Source organism: Falco naumanni, chromosome 7, assembly GCF_017639655.2.
Source record: "Falco naumanni isolate bFalNau1 chromosome 7, bFalNau1.pat, whole genome shotgun sequence".
Lineage (NCBI taxonomy): Eukaryota > Metazoa > Chordata > Aves > Falconiformes > Falconidae > Falco > Falco naumanni.
The window spans coordinates 71,184,274-71,203,111 of record NC_054060.1 but is presented as its reverse complement, the minus strand read 5'-3'; the positions used below and the strand labels follow the sequence as shown (position 1 = coordinate 71,203,111).

Below are 18,838 nucleotides of genomic sequence, written 5' to 3'. Positions count from 1 at the left end.
TAGCTGCAAATGCTGTGTTCTTCTCTAACTTGCTGTGAAACTGTACCCTAGTGTATTAGACTTGGCCTTGATAATCTCGGGGCCCGACTACTATAATGGAACACATCTAGAAGTAAAACTTTTGGAAAGAGAAAGTTCAAATTAATTCAAAATGTGGCTGTCTGCCTACTAAGTCTCCCAGGCTGTAATGTTTCTCCTTGCAGTTGAGTGTGATAAAAAGGGCAGATCTTCACCACAGCAAAATTGAAAACTGCATTTCAGTAGTCCCTTGCTGTTTCAGTAAATTCATTTTTTTCTAGATGAGGAACCAACTATCAGCATGCCAAAAGCTGCCCTTATTTTCTGTCAGGTATTGTGTAGTCACATAAGCAAGCATCATCTCAACCACAGAAATGGTTAAAATAAAAACATATTTACTTATGCAAGGGAAATGTGGTTTAAATTAAACACAAAAAGAGACCTTTAAGTAGTGCATTTTTTATGTTTCGGTAGCACTTTATTCCTGGCTGTTTTTCTCCTGCAGCAGTAATTGACAGATAGCTGTTCTCATTCTTACAGATTACAAAGCATACCACTCAATGACCCCCAAGGGTCTCCCAGATAGGAACCTGGACAGTTCCAAAGCAGTTATGAGTGGAATACATGGACGCAAACCCTCGTGTCTCTTCCATACACAAGCTTGTGGAAGTGGAACTCTCTTAGCATAGATCTGGTTTTGTACACAATTAAGGTAGTACCTGTTTGTGTCATTTGGTACATACATACATAGGAATACATATATTTTCATCACTGCTAGATACCTCTTTTTAAAGATTAAATCCTTATATGTGGGATTTCAAAGTTGTGTTACGTGAATGCTGAACTTTCATTAGAACCTCTCAAAATCCTCCTATGGAGGTATCTGAATTGTAAAGTTTTGGCTATACTTTCCATTGCGTCTACTGGCTGGTCATTCTTAATTCATGTATCTCGGAATGTGAACAAGCTTATAAATAATTTTTATATATGGGCAATGCCTATTGTGGGAGGATTATTGTCTGTTAGATGCAAGTCCCCTTACACCATGCAGCTGGGTACACTCAATCTCTCAGCAGGGTTTCTGACTTCTACAGACTCTCCATTTAAGATTTGCAATTAACTGTAGTGAAAATGAGCAGCGGTCACTATAAGAAGGATGCTGTTCATCAGGATGTTTTGTATCTTGCATTTTCCTGTTCAGTGGCCACAGATTTATATACGAATAACATATAACTGAAGTGGAGACTGGTGGCAGAAAACCAGAGATTTTAACACAGGAGAAAAGCTGAAGGTTTTGATATCTGCAGAGGGTCAGGAGATGGTTTAGGGCGTGTGTGGAACTCCAGCTAATGTGCGTATCTCCTTTAAGGAAAGCAGTTAACAAGGACCTAATAGAACTCATAAAAAGCAGAACCTTTAGATTTCAGACTGAAAAGCCTTCCTATGAAAGAGAACTTACCGATCACCTTATATTTCCACCTGTCTGTACATTCAGGAATGCATTTCTACATCATTACTGATGAATTCACATTTTTCAAAGCAAATGACATTGGAGCCTTTAGCCAGGCTGTGCACTCTTAGAGCTTATAAAACTTGCTAGCATAAAGGGCTTACTTACAAAGAAAGCACCCTGATCAAGTCCCAGTGCCACAACTCGGACTCCTACTTAAAGCCTCATTTGCAGGGACAATTTCCAAGAATATTCCTATATGTGGTACATTGCTGTTTCAACACTTCATTCACGTTCCTTTACCAAATATGGGTGGACCTCTAAAACACCTATGTAGAGCCCCACATCAGGCCATGGGAAAGGAATCCAATGTAATACTCTAGTTACAAAGCTGTTCAGCACTGTATATTTAAATAGGGATCCATTCAACTTTGTGTGCAATAACAGTTGTCACAGGGTTATTACTTTTGCACCTCCGTGAAAGTCATGGATATCTGCATTCTCAGACTCAGTGAGAATTAGCTTTTGTACCGTCTGAAGTTGAGGTTAAAAACAGAAATAGAGTTTAATTCTCTCATGCTGCTGAAATTGTTACATCCTCCAAAAAGATGCTGTCTAAATAGTGAGCCAAATTATATGAAGGAGTACTGTTTATAGCCAAAAGATAGAAGCCTGCAAGAACTACTCATACTTATTGCCTGCTGTGCATGCACTTTCCCACCATGATGCAAGCAAACTCTAGACCCTGATGTCCGCAACTTATCAGTTATTCTTCTGAGGGTGAAAATTAACCAGTGCTTTAAAAGGAAAATATTACAGATCCTTAAAAAAAGCCCTACAAACCCAAAAGTCAGCATAATTCAAAATTTTCTTGGCTGCCTTCCTAGCACCAGGAAAGCAAATTGGCGTTTTCTGTGTGCTCTTCTTTACAAAGGCATAACTGCAGCAAAAGCTTTTATTATTTATTATGATATTTTGGCATCCTCCAGTTTGGCATTGGCATTTAGTTCTGAATACATCAAGTCAAGGCAAAGTGTTAGCTGTCTACAGTGGTGATTTCTTTCTCCTCTTCAGACATCTCCTCAGAAGTGGAAGATTTCTCTCTGCAGACAAGGTACTTCACACCTGATATGTTCTCCAAAGTTACTGGCTCCATTTACATTCGATGGACTTTGCATTAGGTTGTCAGGCCTTATTTTAAAAAAATATTCTGATAATACCCCATGGGCAATTTCAATACCTGACTCAGGCCACAGCAAAGCGGCAAAAATAGGTGCTTCGCTCTGTTCCCTCTCCCTCACAGCTTGTTCCTGCCACTGTTAATCATTTCTTTAGCTAAATCTGTTCCCTGACCTGATTCATCTCACAGAGGAGTATTGCAATTCTTTGAGTTGAAATGCTGTACATTTGCACCTTCAGTGTAAAGTAGTGATTTCCAGGCTAAGCTAAGGTGACTATATGAACTGTGTAAGTGAGCTTGGCTTCAAAGCATAAACAAACATGTCAGAAGTTTTTTTCTGTACGCATACTGGAATGCACATTAGGGTCAGGTAATAACATTTGCCACTATACAGGTTAAAGTTGCTACATAGCCATATTCTGAGATTTTCACAGGCATGGTTTCTCACATTAGAAGTTCTTGAAAATCCACTTACGTAGTTTCAGTTCTGCTATTGTATTTCACCATGCAACACCAGCAATGTGAATGCTATAACAAAAAGTCTCAGGCAGAAGCATCCCATGGACAGGAATATTTTTGTCCGTAATCCACCATGCAAATTACACCACTGTAGACATAAGACTAAGAGATCAAGCTTCAGGCTTTTTTTGCTGAAATTGGTGGCATCTTGAGTTATACCTGTGGCTAGCTGGTTTCTTACTTTGTGTTTTCTGACTCCCATCTGTATAGTACTACCTACCAAATGTATAACTCATCACAAATCCAGGCAACTCCCAAAATATATCACTATGAAATTCAACCAGCACAAAGTTCCCAGTGGAAGTAAAGTCTGCGACCTTCTCTGTCCCACAATAAGGGCCAACTGCAGGTGATGTAGGTCGGCTTCCATCATGTATAAGCAGGTAGTCATAGATGCATCTGTCACTGTCTTCCAGCTCAAAGGATAACATTTTGAGAGATATCTGGAGAAAGTACAACCAAAGCACTTTGCTTCCAGGTTATATCCTTTTCTCTTAGGCTATTTGTGCTTGTTACATACAAAGTGTAAATTCCTTATGTGCAGGCACCGGTTTTTGTACTGTATTTGCACCACATCCTGATCGCATATTGTAATGCAAATTACTAGCAAATTATTTGCTTAGTTCATCAGCATTTGGATTGGAAAGAGAAGCAGGGGACAAGATTGATCTTGTGCACTTTAAATTATCATCTCTAGAGAAATATAAAACCAGCACCTGCGCAATGTGTCTCAGTTTTTTAGTGGGAACTCTTACCTAGGGATTATTCTGAACAAAGCCTACTGGTACAAGCTAAATTCATAAGAGTTCACACACACATGTAGATGTTTTCCCTTGCTGAACACCTCTGATACCAACATCCAGCATAAGTTCTTAAACTGGATTTTTGTGTTCAGATTTTTCCTCTGAGAAAGCTGTAATGTCACTTTTTGAGCAGGCAGTTATTCTCCAAGGCAAAAAGAGATTCCATTTCATCCACTGATGAAACCCAGAAATAAATTAATCTGTGACTTACCTTGTATCCTACTGGAGAACAGATGACCCAGAAGCATGCTCGGTTTTTGGGGTATTTATTGGGGTAGTTTGGAGAGGTGATAACTCCATTTGAGTCTGTGAAAGTATCTCCACAATTCACTGAGGAGTAAAGGAGAAAAAACAGAGAAAAGGCATATTAACGAGAGTATTCTGGCAGTAGAATTGAGTTTGCTTGTACTTTATTATATTCTCTCTTCAAGCCAAGAAAAAATGTGCTACCATGAAAATCTACTGCTGACATTTTATTTCTTTGCTCCATATTTGTACCAGCAGCTGTACTGAAGGAACTAAAAACATGGCTGCTAAATAACCTTTGGAGGACAGGAAACAGCTGCATCTAAAGCTATATCTGTCTTTACAATTGAGTGTTACCATATTAGCATAGCATTCTAATGGTTTTAACTTACTGCACTTTCAGGAAAGAATTAGCTCAAGTATTCAGATTGCATTATCAACCTAGATCTAATGCTATCTAGAAATGACTCCATCAAGACTAATGCAAAAAAAGAGTAAAAATGACACGTTTCTAAGACTTCAATTCATGCTTTAAAAAGGTTTGTATTTTGAGCGGAAACAAAGCAATAACAAGTTATTTGGGCTACTGCCTTCTAACTGAAAGCATGTCGCAGCACAACAGAATTTTATCCAGCAGTCCGTAATGCATTTCCTATCTTTGTAAAACAGACACCCCTCAGCTGGCTACAGTAAGCATGGTGGATCATGTAACGTGAAAGCCTTTAATTCAGAAAGTGCAAGTTACCCAAAGTTAGTATCTCTCCCATTGCATAAAATGCCACAAAACCTTGAACAACATATTGGCTAGATACTGGCTTTACATCTCATTGGTAAGATTTCTTGTTGAGTTCTGCAGTCTTTGTGCCCTTTGGCTGCTCTGCTCCTATTAGTTACAGTTGTTGCATTGTTTTTTTAAAAATAATTTTTTCTAATTATGTGAAGAAGCCTAGCAGGCACTCTCAGAAGAATATGAGTGGGTTCTCAGGATTACTAGCATAAGACCCATGCAACATTCCATTTTCTGTTTCCTGCTAACCTTCAGCCCCATCATTGCCTAGCCTTCTGCATTAGCATTTCTATGGAAGTGCAAAGAATAACACAGAAAAAACCTGCTCTGGAGTACATATTCAAAGATTTCAGTTCTTCCGTACAAACATATTAATGCTGTTCTCCAAGCTCTGTAAAGGCATGTTCATACCCCTGTTGTAGGAGGCTCTGAATCCTGTGGCTGTAATGCTCTCATCACTTGCAAACTCTACCAGCATTGTCGATCCAGATGCCACTAAGGAGGGCAGCGGCCCCTTCCCACAGTATTTGTCCAGCAATACAGGGGAATTCTTGCTGTTTCCATTGTAAATTTTTATATAGTCAGAAGAACAGTCTGAGGAGGGTTGGAGATCAAAATCCTCAAACTGCAGGAAAATCTTGAGAAAGAAGAAAAGAGATGTTTGGCTTAATGCCACACACGGGGAAAGATTCAAGCCATCTAATTGTTATGTAGCGAACTAGGACTTCATATTCATTTTACTATCCATGTATCACTGAAGCTTTACTTTCTGTGTAAAAAGAACATAGAATTTCACCTAACTACCCTGTTACTGAGCACAGTGATTGATGTTTGACTATTGCTTGTCTTTGAAAAGCCATCCAATCTTAACAGGACAAAAATCAAGTTAAATAATGCATCTGATAGTCTTAATAAGTCTTATGAAAATTGTTGAGACTGTCTTTTCATTCACTGCGTAACAAAATAAATGTCTCAGTCCATGAAAATGACTCCCAGAGGGTAGTCATAATAATGAAATAATGCTTTGTAGCCTTGACACTGTGGTTCAAACCTTTCCTCTCCTAATAAAAATTACCTTACTTTGACGGATGCGGATCAACCACAGGCAGTTGCTGTTGTTTGGGTATGGGGATGGGTGATTGACAGAGGAGAACGAGCCTTTGGATTTAAGCAACACAGAACTACAGCGATCTGAAGGGAAGAACCAAATAGTGTTGAATAGTGAAAAGTGCATAAAAATCTTCTAGAAATGCCTGAAAAGTATCCCCAACAATTTTAATCAGTCAGGCTTGTGAATTATTGAAAGTTAATTGTTTTTTCAAGAAGGCAGCAGCTTGGCACAGGGACAAGTCTGTTTCCACCAGCATACCAACCCTCTTGTAGGCAAGAGAGATGTATTAAAAGAACTGCAGGCTGCTTTCCTCTGAGGGATGTCTGACAGTGCCTACAGACATCAGCTGTATAAGGGTCACATGCTTTCCATCTACAGCACTTACTGCACTTGTAGAGCTTGTTGATTTTAGCTACATCCAAGTTACTCAGCCCCTCTCTCTGTCCAATGGGTATAGAGGGGTCAGGAACTGGTACAATAGTCTGTTTCCCTGGACTGCTGGAGAAATCATACCTGTAGAAATAAGAAATCACATTTCTAAATCACATCTCTTAAACAGTGGAGTTCTCTAACTGCATAATCATATTCATGTACAGTTGCCCAGAATTTCAAGGGAAAATGGCAAGAAGCTTCTCAGAGACCAGCCAATCTTCCCTGAAGAGGACTAGCATGCAAGCCATTTTGTGTGCAGCAGCTGAAATCAAGCAAGAAACCAGAAAATGCTGCACACTGTCCTGAATGAGGAAATCTTCACCAATGTCCTGGCAAAATGAACTGAATCCCACCTTCACCGTTCCAGAGGCAGAAAAGCAGGAGTCTTAGTTACTACCTTTATTTGCTCTCTGCAATTTCCTGCCTCCTGCTAGACAAGTTTTATTTCACAGTTTTGTTCAGAAGTTGTTACTTGCTAGTGGAAATAGGCATGATACAAACTTGTACGTTACAGACTAAAATGCAACCTTAGACAGTGTTGCAGATGATATGAGGCAGCACGCAATATCTTAATGATATAAAAACTTCTTTCTCTTTGTACCTAAATATTCTTGCCTATGATCAGCTATTACTGTGTTAATGAAATAATTCAGACTTCAGAACTGGTTTAGATAGTGACTCAGCAGAGTAAGACTTTGGACCATAGCCACGCCAAGGCCTCTAGCAAGAGACAAGAGTACAGTGAAATAAAATGTTGTCCTAATTTTTTCTTCTATCAACTCTGTTTTCCAGGAATCCTGCTGACAAAGGAAGTATACTCACCCTTAATTATGTGCATTCACTCAATTCTAAGGGAACAGCAGAAGTCATTCCCTGCACAGAGTAATTCCTTCTTTCTAGATCCGAGCAGAAGATCTGAAAGCTGTTTGCTCCTTTGAAAAGATGTATCCGAAAATAACTTACGCGCCGTAGTGCATCACTGAAGAGTAGTCATAGGGAAGGCCCAGATTTTTTGAATTCACTTTTCCAAAGTTTCCTTGTTCCCCTGTAAGGTAGGAAAGCAACATTTCAGTCAGAACAATTACTGTTGCTCTAATAATACACTACTTGATGGCATAATCCTAAAAGGATGTCCTTCAGATCCCAAGAGATATCCTTAGGATACAAGTACTTGTTCTCATGAGATCTTGGATCTATCAAAACCACCAGAGCCTTCTGAAGCCCCTGGGGAACGCATTTTCACCCAGTCTAGCAGCTTTCAGAATATAAACTGAATCAAGTCAGAGTTTCAATATAATCATTGAATCCATTCCACTCGTCAAGTAAAGGTATTCATCTGTCCATCTTCATGAGGGCATCTCCAAATATATTTCAGTGCATTATCTTGGCTATTATAAGCATCCAGCCGATGTCCTCAAACCTGCATCCGTACCTTGAAAGGGAAATCACTCTTATCACCTAGATCAAAAACTCAGAGGTATGTGTGAGTGATCAGCCTGTCTTGCTGAGTCCTTCCATCTAAGGGTTATAATACAGTTTGCCTGTAAGTTGCACCCAAGGGCATGTTATCAGCCATGTTCTGGCTTTGTCTCTGGTCAAACTCAGCAGTGATTACAGTGAAGTGATATGACTCGCATGAAGCAAGGGCACTAAGTAAGATCAGCTAGAAACATTGTCTGAATGTAGCCCCTCTCATCACAGCTGCTGAGCATCTAATCACTTCTCATCTGTTTAGCCTTAAAAAGCCTGTATGAGGTAAAAAAGTATTACACTGATACAGGACTGGGCCCCAGAGACACAGACTAGAATTCGTGTCACCTAACTTTATGATTTCTCTGAGTTTGGCACTGAATTTATTCATCAAGGCTCCCAGGATAGTCAGAGGAGAGGGAGAAAAAGACACGGAGGGAGTTTCATCTGAAGGCACCTATTGCTCTCCATTGGTGGGAGAGCATCAGTGCTAATTGCACCCTGGGTCTCTTGTCCATGATAATACAGGCAAGCAAGCAACGTCAGAGCAGAGAGCTGAATGCAGTCAGGCTGGCCTTAAGGCTAATGCCCTAGCCACCGAGAACTCCTTTCCAGTTCAACATCTGTACCTTCGTTATTGTAACTAGCGGTTTGTAAACGACAAACCATCTGGACAAGAGTTTAGGGTTGGATGCTTGTCAGAAAAATCTCTGGAGCCTGCACAACTTGGCTGGCAGGCTTGCAATCAGAGCCAGTTTCTTCCAGTAATGTCCTTCAGCACTGGTCCCAATGAGGGCTAGTAAACACAAAGAGAAGCTTCAAAATCCTGAATTATAAAAAGTTTGGGGATAAACATGACTTTGCAGCTTTTCATAGCTCAAAAACTCAGTTAAGGCTCAGATTGGTTCTCAACAGCATTGACTTTCCTGACTTGAGTTTTTATCTCAGTTCCTCTTATCTGCTATACTGACTTCAGAAAGAATTATCAGCAAGCACACAACTTCTTTTGAGGTGATGAACAGAGAACACAGTTCAAATGCAGTGAAATATTTAAGCATATGGCTACTGTTTGGCACACAAGCTCTTTGCTGAATTGGTTTGCTAAAAAAAGAAGTAACAGCAGTCCGGCTGGACAGAGGCACTGCCAGCAAACTACTATCTGCCTCATCACATGCCAGAGAGATTTGGCCGTCTAGACCTGCACACGTGCGGGGACTTATCCCATCTTTCCCACTCTAAAAAATAATCTCCCTCAGCCAGATTCTGAGCAATGACTCAGAAGAACTGAAAAAGAAGCTTTGGCTGAAGTCTCTGAATATTTTTTTTGTCCAAAAAAGTTTGGGAAAAACAAGCTGAGTTTCAAGTAGCTAAGTGGACAGCAACTGATCAGGCTGCATTTTGTCAAAACAAAGAAGTAGGATGGCTTCCAGGGTGAATTGCTGGGTAAAAACAACCCCCAGCAAACATCCACAGTACTGCAGCCCTGGCAAGAGAAAAACAAGTTGTGTGGGAGAGCTGGGAAGCTGCAAAAGGTCTTGAGGTCTGGTTCTGCACCACTGAGGTCCATGGGAGCTCTGCCATCAGCACTGTTAACAGCAGCATGTTTTTACAGGAGACGTACACTAACAGTCCTCCTGAACGTAGCTGTGTTTCTTCGTTTCCTTTTCCCTGCATATCTTTACGTTTTTCCCCTACAGTGCTTGTGCTGCATACATGCTGCATTCTAACTCCCTTGTTATGCCAATCTTCTCAGCCTCCACTCCTGGTGAATACTATTGAAACATTTTAGGTATACCCCACCTCCTTTTAAATAGTCCTGTCTTCACCTCTTCCCCTTCTTTTATCCTTTTGTGATACGATGCCTGAAACAGGGCTTGGTTACATGTGTATCCTTTAGGAATGATGACATCCAAAGCTGTGGGCTTCCCCCTGCAAAACTAGTGTAAAACTATGTTTTTGTCTAGTATTTTTGGTTTAACTTCATCTTTTCAACTCCTCTTTCCTAGCATATCCTTTGCTAGCATTTCAAGCGTGGCACACCCTTGCTGTACAACAGCAAACAATTCATAGCAAAATCATACCATAACACTAGAGCTGAAACCTCAATAAAGAACAGCACAAATGGAATTTACTTAGAATATCATGGGAATAACCGAAAAAAGTTGAGAACAGTGTGTTAGGAATTTGCAATAAAAACAATCAAGTTCCATCTGGAGAAAAAAAAAAAAAGATATTTTCAGCTGTGTATGACACTGAAGAGTTGGATCTTATTTGTTGACGAGACTTACTATAATTTCGTATTCAATTGTTCAGCCTAATTTACTATTATTTACTATAATGAACTAAGTACACTATTATCTTTTCACAATTGTGGTGGTTTGTCCAGCTCTCATAGCTGTCAGACAAGTGATTCCTTGCATCCTTTCTTCCGCTACTTTCCTTCTGTGTACCACTTTCTCGCTTTCCCTGGGACCTCCTACAATTTTTGCTCCCCCCCCCCCCCCCCCCAAAAAAAAAAAAAAAAAAAGCCTGGACCTCTGTATACACTCCCATGTTCCAAACACACAAATCAAGGGCATGTGCCCAAACCGTTTATCCTGCATTCCTTTCCCTAAATAACATTCACTTGTTTTCCCCCTGCAGATTTACCATTGCTCCTTCATTTCATGGCAGTGTATATTCTTCTGTCCTCAAGGAGGGAATAATTGCAGTCCTTCCTTGCACATCATGCCAGGTCCCAGAATTTTGCACATACTAGTGGTTGCATGTGCTTCTATTCTCTCCACACTGAATCCCTAGTTCATCTCCATTTTAAGCTATGTGCATTTCACTCTCTGCCAGTGCCAAGATGCCTATCCGCTGCCTCCCCTATCTCCGTGTCTGTCCCCAAGATAGAGTTGCTGTGCAGTTCCCCGCTATGATCCCCAAATGTTATGTTTCACCCCACCTCAGCTAAAATTCCTGTAGTCCTGCCTCCTGGCAAAGAGTTTGCTACATTTTACAATCCTGATGGTCTTGGTATTTGGGATAAGGTGAATATGGGCTTATGATGGATATCAAAATAAGAACACAGAGCTACTTTCAGGCTGCATCTGCCTTGGAGGACCACACCAATGTAGGTGTGGCCACAAATTCCCCTAGTACAGACACCGAACAAGAATTCCATCACACTGAATGTGCTGCTGCTGCAATTCAGCCAATATCAATCATGATTCTTATTTCCATTGTTTCTCCTGTGAACAGCATTCTCCTTTATCTGAAAGTACATGTTTTCTCTTAAGATTTAGTGGGCATACCTGCGACAATGTGTTCCCACATAATCTTGACAAACTTGTCCCGATCACTGCGTGCCTGTTCGTGGATGAAACCTAGTGCGTGGTTCATTTCATGCTGAATCGCTCCTTTATCCATGCAGCCATTTTTCACCAGGCCTACTGCTTGACGTCCTCCAATTTTTCCAAAGTAAGACCAGCAGCTAAGAGTAGGCAATCAATAACCAAAATGATCACATTCAGCAAACACAAAGAAATAGGTGTACTGATTTTACCACCAAGGGGCTCCAGATGTGCAGCCACAGAAGGAGACATGCAAATAGTCACTGACATGAGATATCTAGGCTTCCAAAAGCTGCCAAACTACCTCGGAGGAGAAATAAAGCCTTTGTGATGAATATGGCAAATTTTGAAACAGTAAAATGGCTATATCAAACTAAGATGAAGCAGTTTAAATAGTTAAGCAAAGAAACTGAAACAATTATACAACTTTAAATTTTTTACACCATTTAAGAAAAATATCTCATTTTGAATTATACCCCATTATCTTTAAGTCCACGCTCACATTTATTCCTGTGGCCTATTAACTGATGTAACTACCAGTATATCTAAAGAAAAATGAAAAATTGCACCTGCTGTCTGAATCTTGACTCCTAGGATAAAAAAAAGAGTAATTACTTAAATTCAGATCAAAACGAAAGAAGCTGAAAGACCTTCTGAGTACTTTCACTCTCAGGAGACAGAAGCTTACCTCTGCCCATGTTCAACATACACATAGTCCGTTTCTGTGGTGCGATTTACAAACTGCACACAGGTCAGCGTGGAGATCTCTTGCAGAGCATCAGCAATCCAAGACCTCTCTGTCATTGCTAGAAAGAGAAAGGGGCCAGGAGAAATCTTCCTTGGTTAATCAAAACCAAGGTGCATCGATGGGGCGCATCCCTTTAAAACTTCACAGCATTCCTTAACTTTTTGTCATACAAGCATAATAGAGAAAAGGACACAAAGCCTTCAGGGATCTTCAAGTTGATTTGAATTTTAAGGGAAGATATAAGAATTACAGCTGGCCCTTATGCATATTCTATAGGAGACAGCTGATGGAAAGCAAAAGAACAGAAGAAGAATGAAACAGTTTCAGATACTTCAGTCCAACTGTTTGTATCCCAAATGAGCCATCTGACCGTAGCTAAGCACCAAAACTCCATTTTGCTTATCAGAGATAACAAATATTTGCCACACACCCCTTGGAATCACTTAAGACAGCGTTCAGAGGCTCTGAACAGCACAGTGTTTCTATTCAGGTACCAAATAAAGATTGGAGTGTTTATCTACTTTTGAACATTTTGGCCTAATTTGGCTTCCTCAGTTATGAATCATCTACGACTGATTTGTATCTCAGTTTCCTCATCTTTGAGCTTTGGAGAGAGGGAGGTACATGGAATAACCCTCACCTAACCGCAAGAGTATATGCTGCAGATCTGGAAGCACATGGGCAGAGCAGCAGCCTAGGCAACACAGAGACTGGACTTCCCTCAGCTCAAATGGTAACAGAGATTCCCCAGGAATGGGAATCAGCCACAGGCTGTATTTCACTTCCATCCACTTTCTTTCAAGGTAGCATCTTTTAAGAAGGGTCTGCATGGAAACCTCAGTCCAGAGGAGCCTCAGCAGGGGCAAGATAGACCTGCACAGCCCATATGAAGTCTTCTGGAACAAAATCTTCTACATTAAGGCATCAGTCCTGCAGCCTTTTGCACAGGACAGAGCTACTGACTGACTGAATTGCAATAAAGGAAAAAATATCTCCAAGGATTTTTCCTCCATTTTTGCCTCTACAAGATTTCTAGTGCAGGCATATTTGAGAGAATTGAAAGAAAAGAATAGTGTTCAAAAAAGTGCTCCTAATGGTGATTTTGGCAAAAATACATTCACAATGTGAACAAATTATATTTCTTCTGTACTTGCTAAATATCAAAGTGCATTGTAGCTAGCAGGAATAAGCTGATATTTGTGATTAAAATTAATTAGCTGATATTTATGTAACAACTACTGCCCTAGCAGCCACATATTTTAGTGTCTGTAACTGAAATTTTTGGAGTCTTAGCCAAACTACCATAGGGCTAACAGACTAGCAAAAGAGACACGTCAATAAATTCTCATTTGGACAAAGATTGCTTTTGGTGCATGCCACAGAAATGTAAAATAATGGAGAGTATAGGGACTGGAAGATCAAAGCTAACTTTACAGAATCCATTTGCATACACTCACAGAAATCAGAAGAGATGGTAATTGGAACCTTGACTAGTCCATCTTGTGACTTGGGCCATAAACAACTCTCACAGTTAATTGCACTGCGTCGTCCTCTTCTCAAGAGGATGTCTCCTTCATACACAACTATCTCGCTACCTGGCAGGTGAAGAAAATAAAGAGCACACAAGGCACAGAGAAGGCAAATAAGACATGCAAAAGGGAGATGAGAGGTACACACTAACCAAGCTGTTGTACCTTTGGAAATTTCTTTCACTGAAGTTCATTTCCCAGTAATGTGAAAAAGGATTAGTAAATTAAGACCGAGTGAATCTAGGATTCACAATATGCTAAGACTGGTTAGGTCTGCCTGGCTTCCTGGATAAAAAAGATCAATGTGGATGTCATAGTGCAGCTTTAATCAAAGTTGTGATATATATGAAATATATTTTAGCTTAAGAAGCTTTGGGAGCCTTCAAAGTGGAAGGCAAAGTATTGTAAGTCAGTATTCTCTTCATTAGAGCTTGTGGAATTAAAGAAAAATAGTAGCTGACCTCTCTGAAAATGGGATGAATCATACAAAAGAAACGACTGGTTTTTATTATATATATTGAATGCATGCAAGCTATTAGTTTCCAGGTTAACTGTTAATTTGACATAAGACATTGTGACATGCTTCTCAGTTCTGACTCCAAAATACTTGGAATATGTTTCTCACAGACTAGAGCTGTTGGTTATTATGCCAAAAATGTACAATATTCTCAGGTACAGAAGACAGGGGAGTGCCTTATATCACATAGGAAACAAATCAAAGTGAAAAGTATTCTTATTTGCTGAGGCTACATATGGAAAAGAACATTCCATGTAGCAATTGCTCAATAAGTCTTCTTAATTTCTTTATCATGACAGCATAAATAATCACACTGAATGAGACTTAAAAACACTACTGAATTCTGTGAATAGTTTTCCACTGATGCTAGAAAATATTTTCAAAGAGAAAAATATACCAAATAATGACAATGAGGTATAGAAAAGCAGTCCCACCAAAACCTACAGTTATTTATATAATAATTACAATCAAACTCACCTAAGTCACTGTTTCTTCTAGCTATCTGAAAAAAAAAAAAAAAAAAAAAAAAATTACATGCTTATCTCCATACCAGAAAGCTTCTACCATGTAGAATCACAGCAGTAAAACTTTGTAACTAATTTTAAGATAGTCAGAGCAACTCAGCAGCAGCAATGTAAATTCTCAACATCTAGGAGCAGGGACACACCTGGACAGGTTTACTCAGTGCAAAGTTATAGAGAAATGCAAAATGACTTAGCAGAAGAAAGTCCTTCATCTTCACATTTCCAAGATGATCTTCTCTGCTCCACAGCTCAGTTCTCAAAGCTGTGGTTAGTTTACTTGGGGCAAGTTTTATGGGAAAGCTGCTGCTGTTGTTAACAAGTGTAACAAAATTAGATAACAAGAAGTATTTTCACAAAACAAACAAGCTGCAGGACCTCTCAAGAGAATTTCCAGGCTCTCATTTCTTATTTATCTTCAGAAAACAGAGGAAGTGGAGCAATAGGAAAGAAAATCCTGCAACTTTAAAGTGACTCATCTTTAATTCTAAGAAGAACCCACGAGCTGCTGCAGGTGCCCTCACTGCTGACCAAGGGACAGGATATCTGGCAGCAGTCTGTTTACAGCAAAACTCAAGGTCAAGGAATTCTTTGATCCATCCACACTGACTACCTTTCCTAGAAACTCCTTAGCTTACTGCCAGGAGCCACCCAGCTCTTCAGAGCTTATCTTCCAGCCTTCCCCCTCTGTGCACAGGTCTCAGCCAGGCATTGCTGGCCAGGAACACTGGAAATCTGTTGGGGAACAGATGAATCTGATTGTTGGCTGAAATTGTTTTTCCAGTACCATATTATCTTGCAATATAATCATCATTGGCAGTGCTTGTGTGTCTTGCTAGAGTCTACAGGTAAATAAAACCACCAGTTCACAGAATTTTGGCTTCCCACCTTCTGGGAAGCTCTTCTTCCTTTGATGTCCATGAATAGAAACAAGAATAGAAAGGCAGGCTGAATCCTAGAAAACCCACACTGTATGAGTAAGCCACACAATGGGAATATTCATGTTGAAGCCACATGAACACCACCACAGGCAGGCAGATGTTGCTTTTTCCTCCCAGCTTCAGCCCCTGCAGAAATAGCTGTGTGCTACAGAAAATTCTAAGGATTTCCTGCATCAGATCTTTAAGCAAGAAATTGGAATTGCCCGCAAAGGCAAAATTCAGAGGAATCTATGTGGTTCATAGCAGGTCAGGATGGCAGAGGGTGCCTTTCCAGACAGATGTATGGGCTGGTCCTTCGTTTTTAAGGACTAGTTTGCTAGGAAAATTTTAGCTGATATTATGCAAAGCTTTGCTACTAATGTTTTCATTTGACCCTACTAATAATTTGTTTCATAGTTTATGGACTCCGGTTGCAGACCACAGAGCAGAGGAACCCTTGAGTCAGGAGATTTATCTCATGGTTTAATTAATTTTCCTGACTGCCAGAAAGAATTGGGTATTTTTCAAGGCTGATTAATAGACCAAAGTCTCATATCACCTGATAACACATTATCAGAAGTTGTCTCATGGGGGAAAATTTCTTTTTTGATGCTGCTTGTCTACATCATCTCCTTTGATATTCTAGCAGAATAATGTTCAGGTCTCGGGCTCATCATCTATCCAAATAATTTGATTACACAGCTGTAAGTTGCATTCTTTCTCCTATATATCTTTTCTTACACTGTCTTTTCATATTTCATATTCATAGCCACACTGTCCTTTATCTGCCAGATATTTTGTCACTGCTGTTCGTTAGTAATTTCAATACAATGTTTATCACATTCTTAGTGATGCATACTTAGTTTCACCTTCATTCCACGGCAGAGAATGAGCATTTTCACCATGTAATCCAAGTCCCTCTTGGCATAATATTAAACGACAAAAGTAGAAAAGCCAAACATCTGTTGGCGTTGAAGTACAGGTTGTTTCCTAGTTCCCTATCAGTAATAGGTATCATCAGAAGCAACAGGAATAGCAAGCCCAGTGATTTTTCCATAACAAGAAAGTACAGAGGGCACTTTCCCCTGCTGAAGGATTAAGAGTGTATGAACCTCAAGGGAAACCGAATTCAGGAGATGAAAGGCCACGTGGCTGTGTAGGGATCCAGCAGATATCACTCCAATGCTCAGTTTCTCAGCTACTCGCACAAAAGGTTACACAGACAATTGCTAGTGAAGAAGAAATTGGCTTAACTTAGCTGCGTGTTCACCTTAAGTAAGCTGAAAAGCTCCTTATCAGGAGGGCTCACAGTTTTCTCTACATGTTTAAAGAGACCAATTTTTTTTTACTACACTGAGAGTCCTAATTTTTTAAGTCACAATATAAAGTATTGCACTTACTACCTGAAAATTCTTTTTAAACCTTCTTTTGTGTGACCCTGCATTTGGACAGAAATCAGATTCTGCAGAAGAGCATTTAAAAATAACTTTGTAGCCATTAAATGAAGCTATTATACTACACTATAACAGGCTGAAAAGAGTGTAATAGAAACACCGCAAAACTTCCTTTGTGTTTAAAATGATGTTGTGTAACACTTATCTGTTTGCAGATTGTGTCCTTCAGGATGCTAGGATTAGCGAAAGCATGCAATTCATGCCTTATTATTTACTGATTGGGAGAAGAAAATGAGCTTTCCGGCTTTTCAGTTGTAAGTCAGTTAATCAGTTTAGAGTAATGAAATCATTGACCTTGATCAAGTGCAAAAAAAAGTTTTGGCTTTTGCAAAACAGGTCAAAATGACAAAAATAAGATCTTTTAAATCTGGTCCCTGGTGCCTAGTCCTTACTTTTTCCCAGTTACTTGCCAGCAAAAGCAAGCCTTCCAGAGAAGTTTATTATCAAGCACGGTATATTCTTGATACAGAAACATTTGCATGCTAGTTTTAATGTAACTAGTTGATTTTAGTGTAGGTTAGAGTATCTATGGAATAGTATTTATTGACATATTTCCACATTTTAGGTACATTTAAATGAAAGATTTATTCTGTAAAAATTCTCCAGTGTAAATACTGAGATATGTTGAAATTATTTTGAAACAGATGCATGTTTGCTCTGTTCCTCCTAAACCACTCCTGCAGCAGTGTGATCTCTGCTATTTTACCACCATTTATCTTTTACCTTTCCAGTAGCAGAATGATACCATAATGTTAGCAGGAGAGGCACAAGTCCAAAGACTGCACTGGAGCTAGCTACAGGTGTCAGTGACCCTTAACCTGAGATGAAGGCTACAGACAAGAATCGGCTGAAACTCTTACAGCTTAGTTTTATTAGGCTTGCAGTAGCTGTAGGCTGAAGAGAGCTTTACTATAGTTTCTGAACTTGATGCATGGGGACGACTGGGCTCCTGGAGACAAGCTACAAAGGTTGGTTTCAATATTTGGATATGTAGGCACCCAAGGGCTGAGCCAGATGGGACCAGCTGGTTTATAGATTTGCTGGTTCTGATAAAACCTGATCTGAAACCAGCATCCAACTGCAAACATCACCCTAATTCTTTGTTTCAGTCACAAGTTATTCAGGCACATAATAGAAGTCCCGATTTAACGCTGCTGCTCTCTAGTGGTCTGCCATTTGTGCAAGTGGGAAACCTTTACACAAACAGTCAGGAACTCCCTGTCACCACTCACAGCCTGTTCACGCCTTTGATCCCTGTTTGCACAGTATGGACCAGTAACTGCTTCCTGCAGAAAATGCTTGCAAGCATGCAGAGTCTGTTCTGTAATCCACCGTGGGAAGCAATGCATCAGTTCCAGCCTGAACCATCTCAAAACACTGAGCATCTGCAGCTTGGTAGTTCACTGCTCACCTTCTCAAGATAATTATAGGTTATAAATACAGATGCCACAAGAGATTTTTGAGGTGTTCTGATGGTCCACTATGAAAATGAGCTATTTACCTGCCCCATTCTCCCTAAATGATTTTTAAATCTAAAGATTTTATTAACAAGTCCTTCTAAAAGCTTTTGGAAAGCTTATACTGCAAAACTCAAGTACTCTTTCAGCTCTGCCCTAGTTTCACTTTAACTTCACAATATCAGTCATCAGCCCATTCCATTGAAAGGGAACCAAGACCAATAGGACAGAGGGGAAGCAACAAGAAAAGGACTGCCCCATAAAGGGGGCTCCCTGGGAGCAGGGGCTACAGCACAGTCTTACAGCACCTCAGCACAGCCTGTTGACAAGGTGAGGAGTCA

General features: G+C 39.9%; 1 protein-coding gene across 1 annotated transcript; it reads right to left on the bottom strand.

The window, feature by feature from the left end:
• Positions 1–3,379: 3,379 nt before the first annotated feature.
• LOC121091806 (astacin-like metalloendopeptidase) lies at positions 3,380–14,900 on the bottom strand. Its single transcript, XM_040602017.1, has 12 exons — positions 14,813–14,900; positions 14,623–14,647; positions 14,478–14,511; positions 13,557–13,690; positions 12,040–12,157; positions 11,313–11,491; positions 7,510–7,591; positions 6,500–6,627; positions 6,079–6,194; positions 5,415–5,640; positions 4,182–4,300; positions 3,380–3,610 (listed from the first exon to the last, which is right to left on the bottom strand). The coding sequence occupies exons 1-12, from the start codon at positions 14,879–14,881 to the stop codon at positions 3,380–3,382; spliced, it is 1,461 nt and encodes a 486-aa protein (XP_040457951.1). The 5' UTR covers positions 14,882–14,900.
• Positions 14,901–18,838: the final 3,938 nt, after the last annotated feature.

Bases quoted from the DNA above. Each gene is read 5' to 3' on its own strand.
- LOC121091806 (XM_040602017.1), bottom strand. From the start codon at position 14,881: ATGAAGGACTTTCTTCTGCTAAGTCATTTTGCATTTCTCTATAACTTT. The intron at 13,691-14,477 runs GTTTTTAAGTCT...CCTGCCAGGTAG, and splicing joins TATTCACAGAATTCAGTAGT to CGAGATAGTTGTGTATGAAG. The intron at 11,492-12,039 runs GTAAGCTTCTGT...GCCTACTCTTAG, and splicing joins TATGTTGAACATGGGCAGAG to CTGCTGGTCTTACTTTGGAA.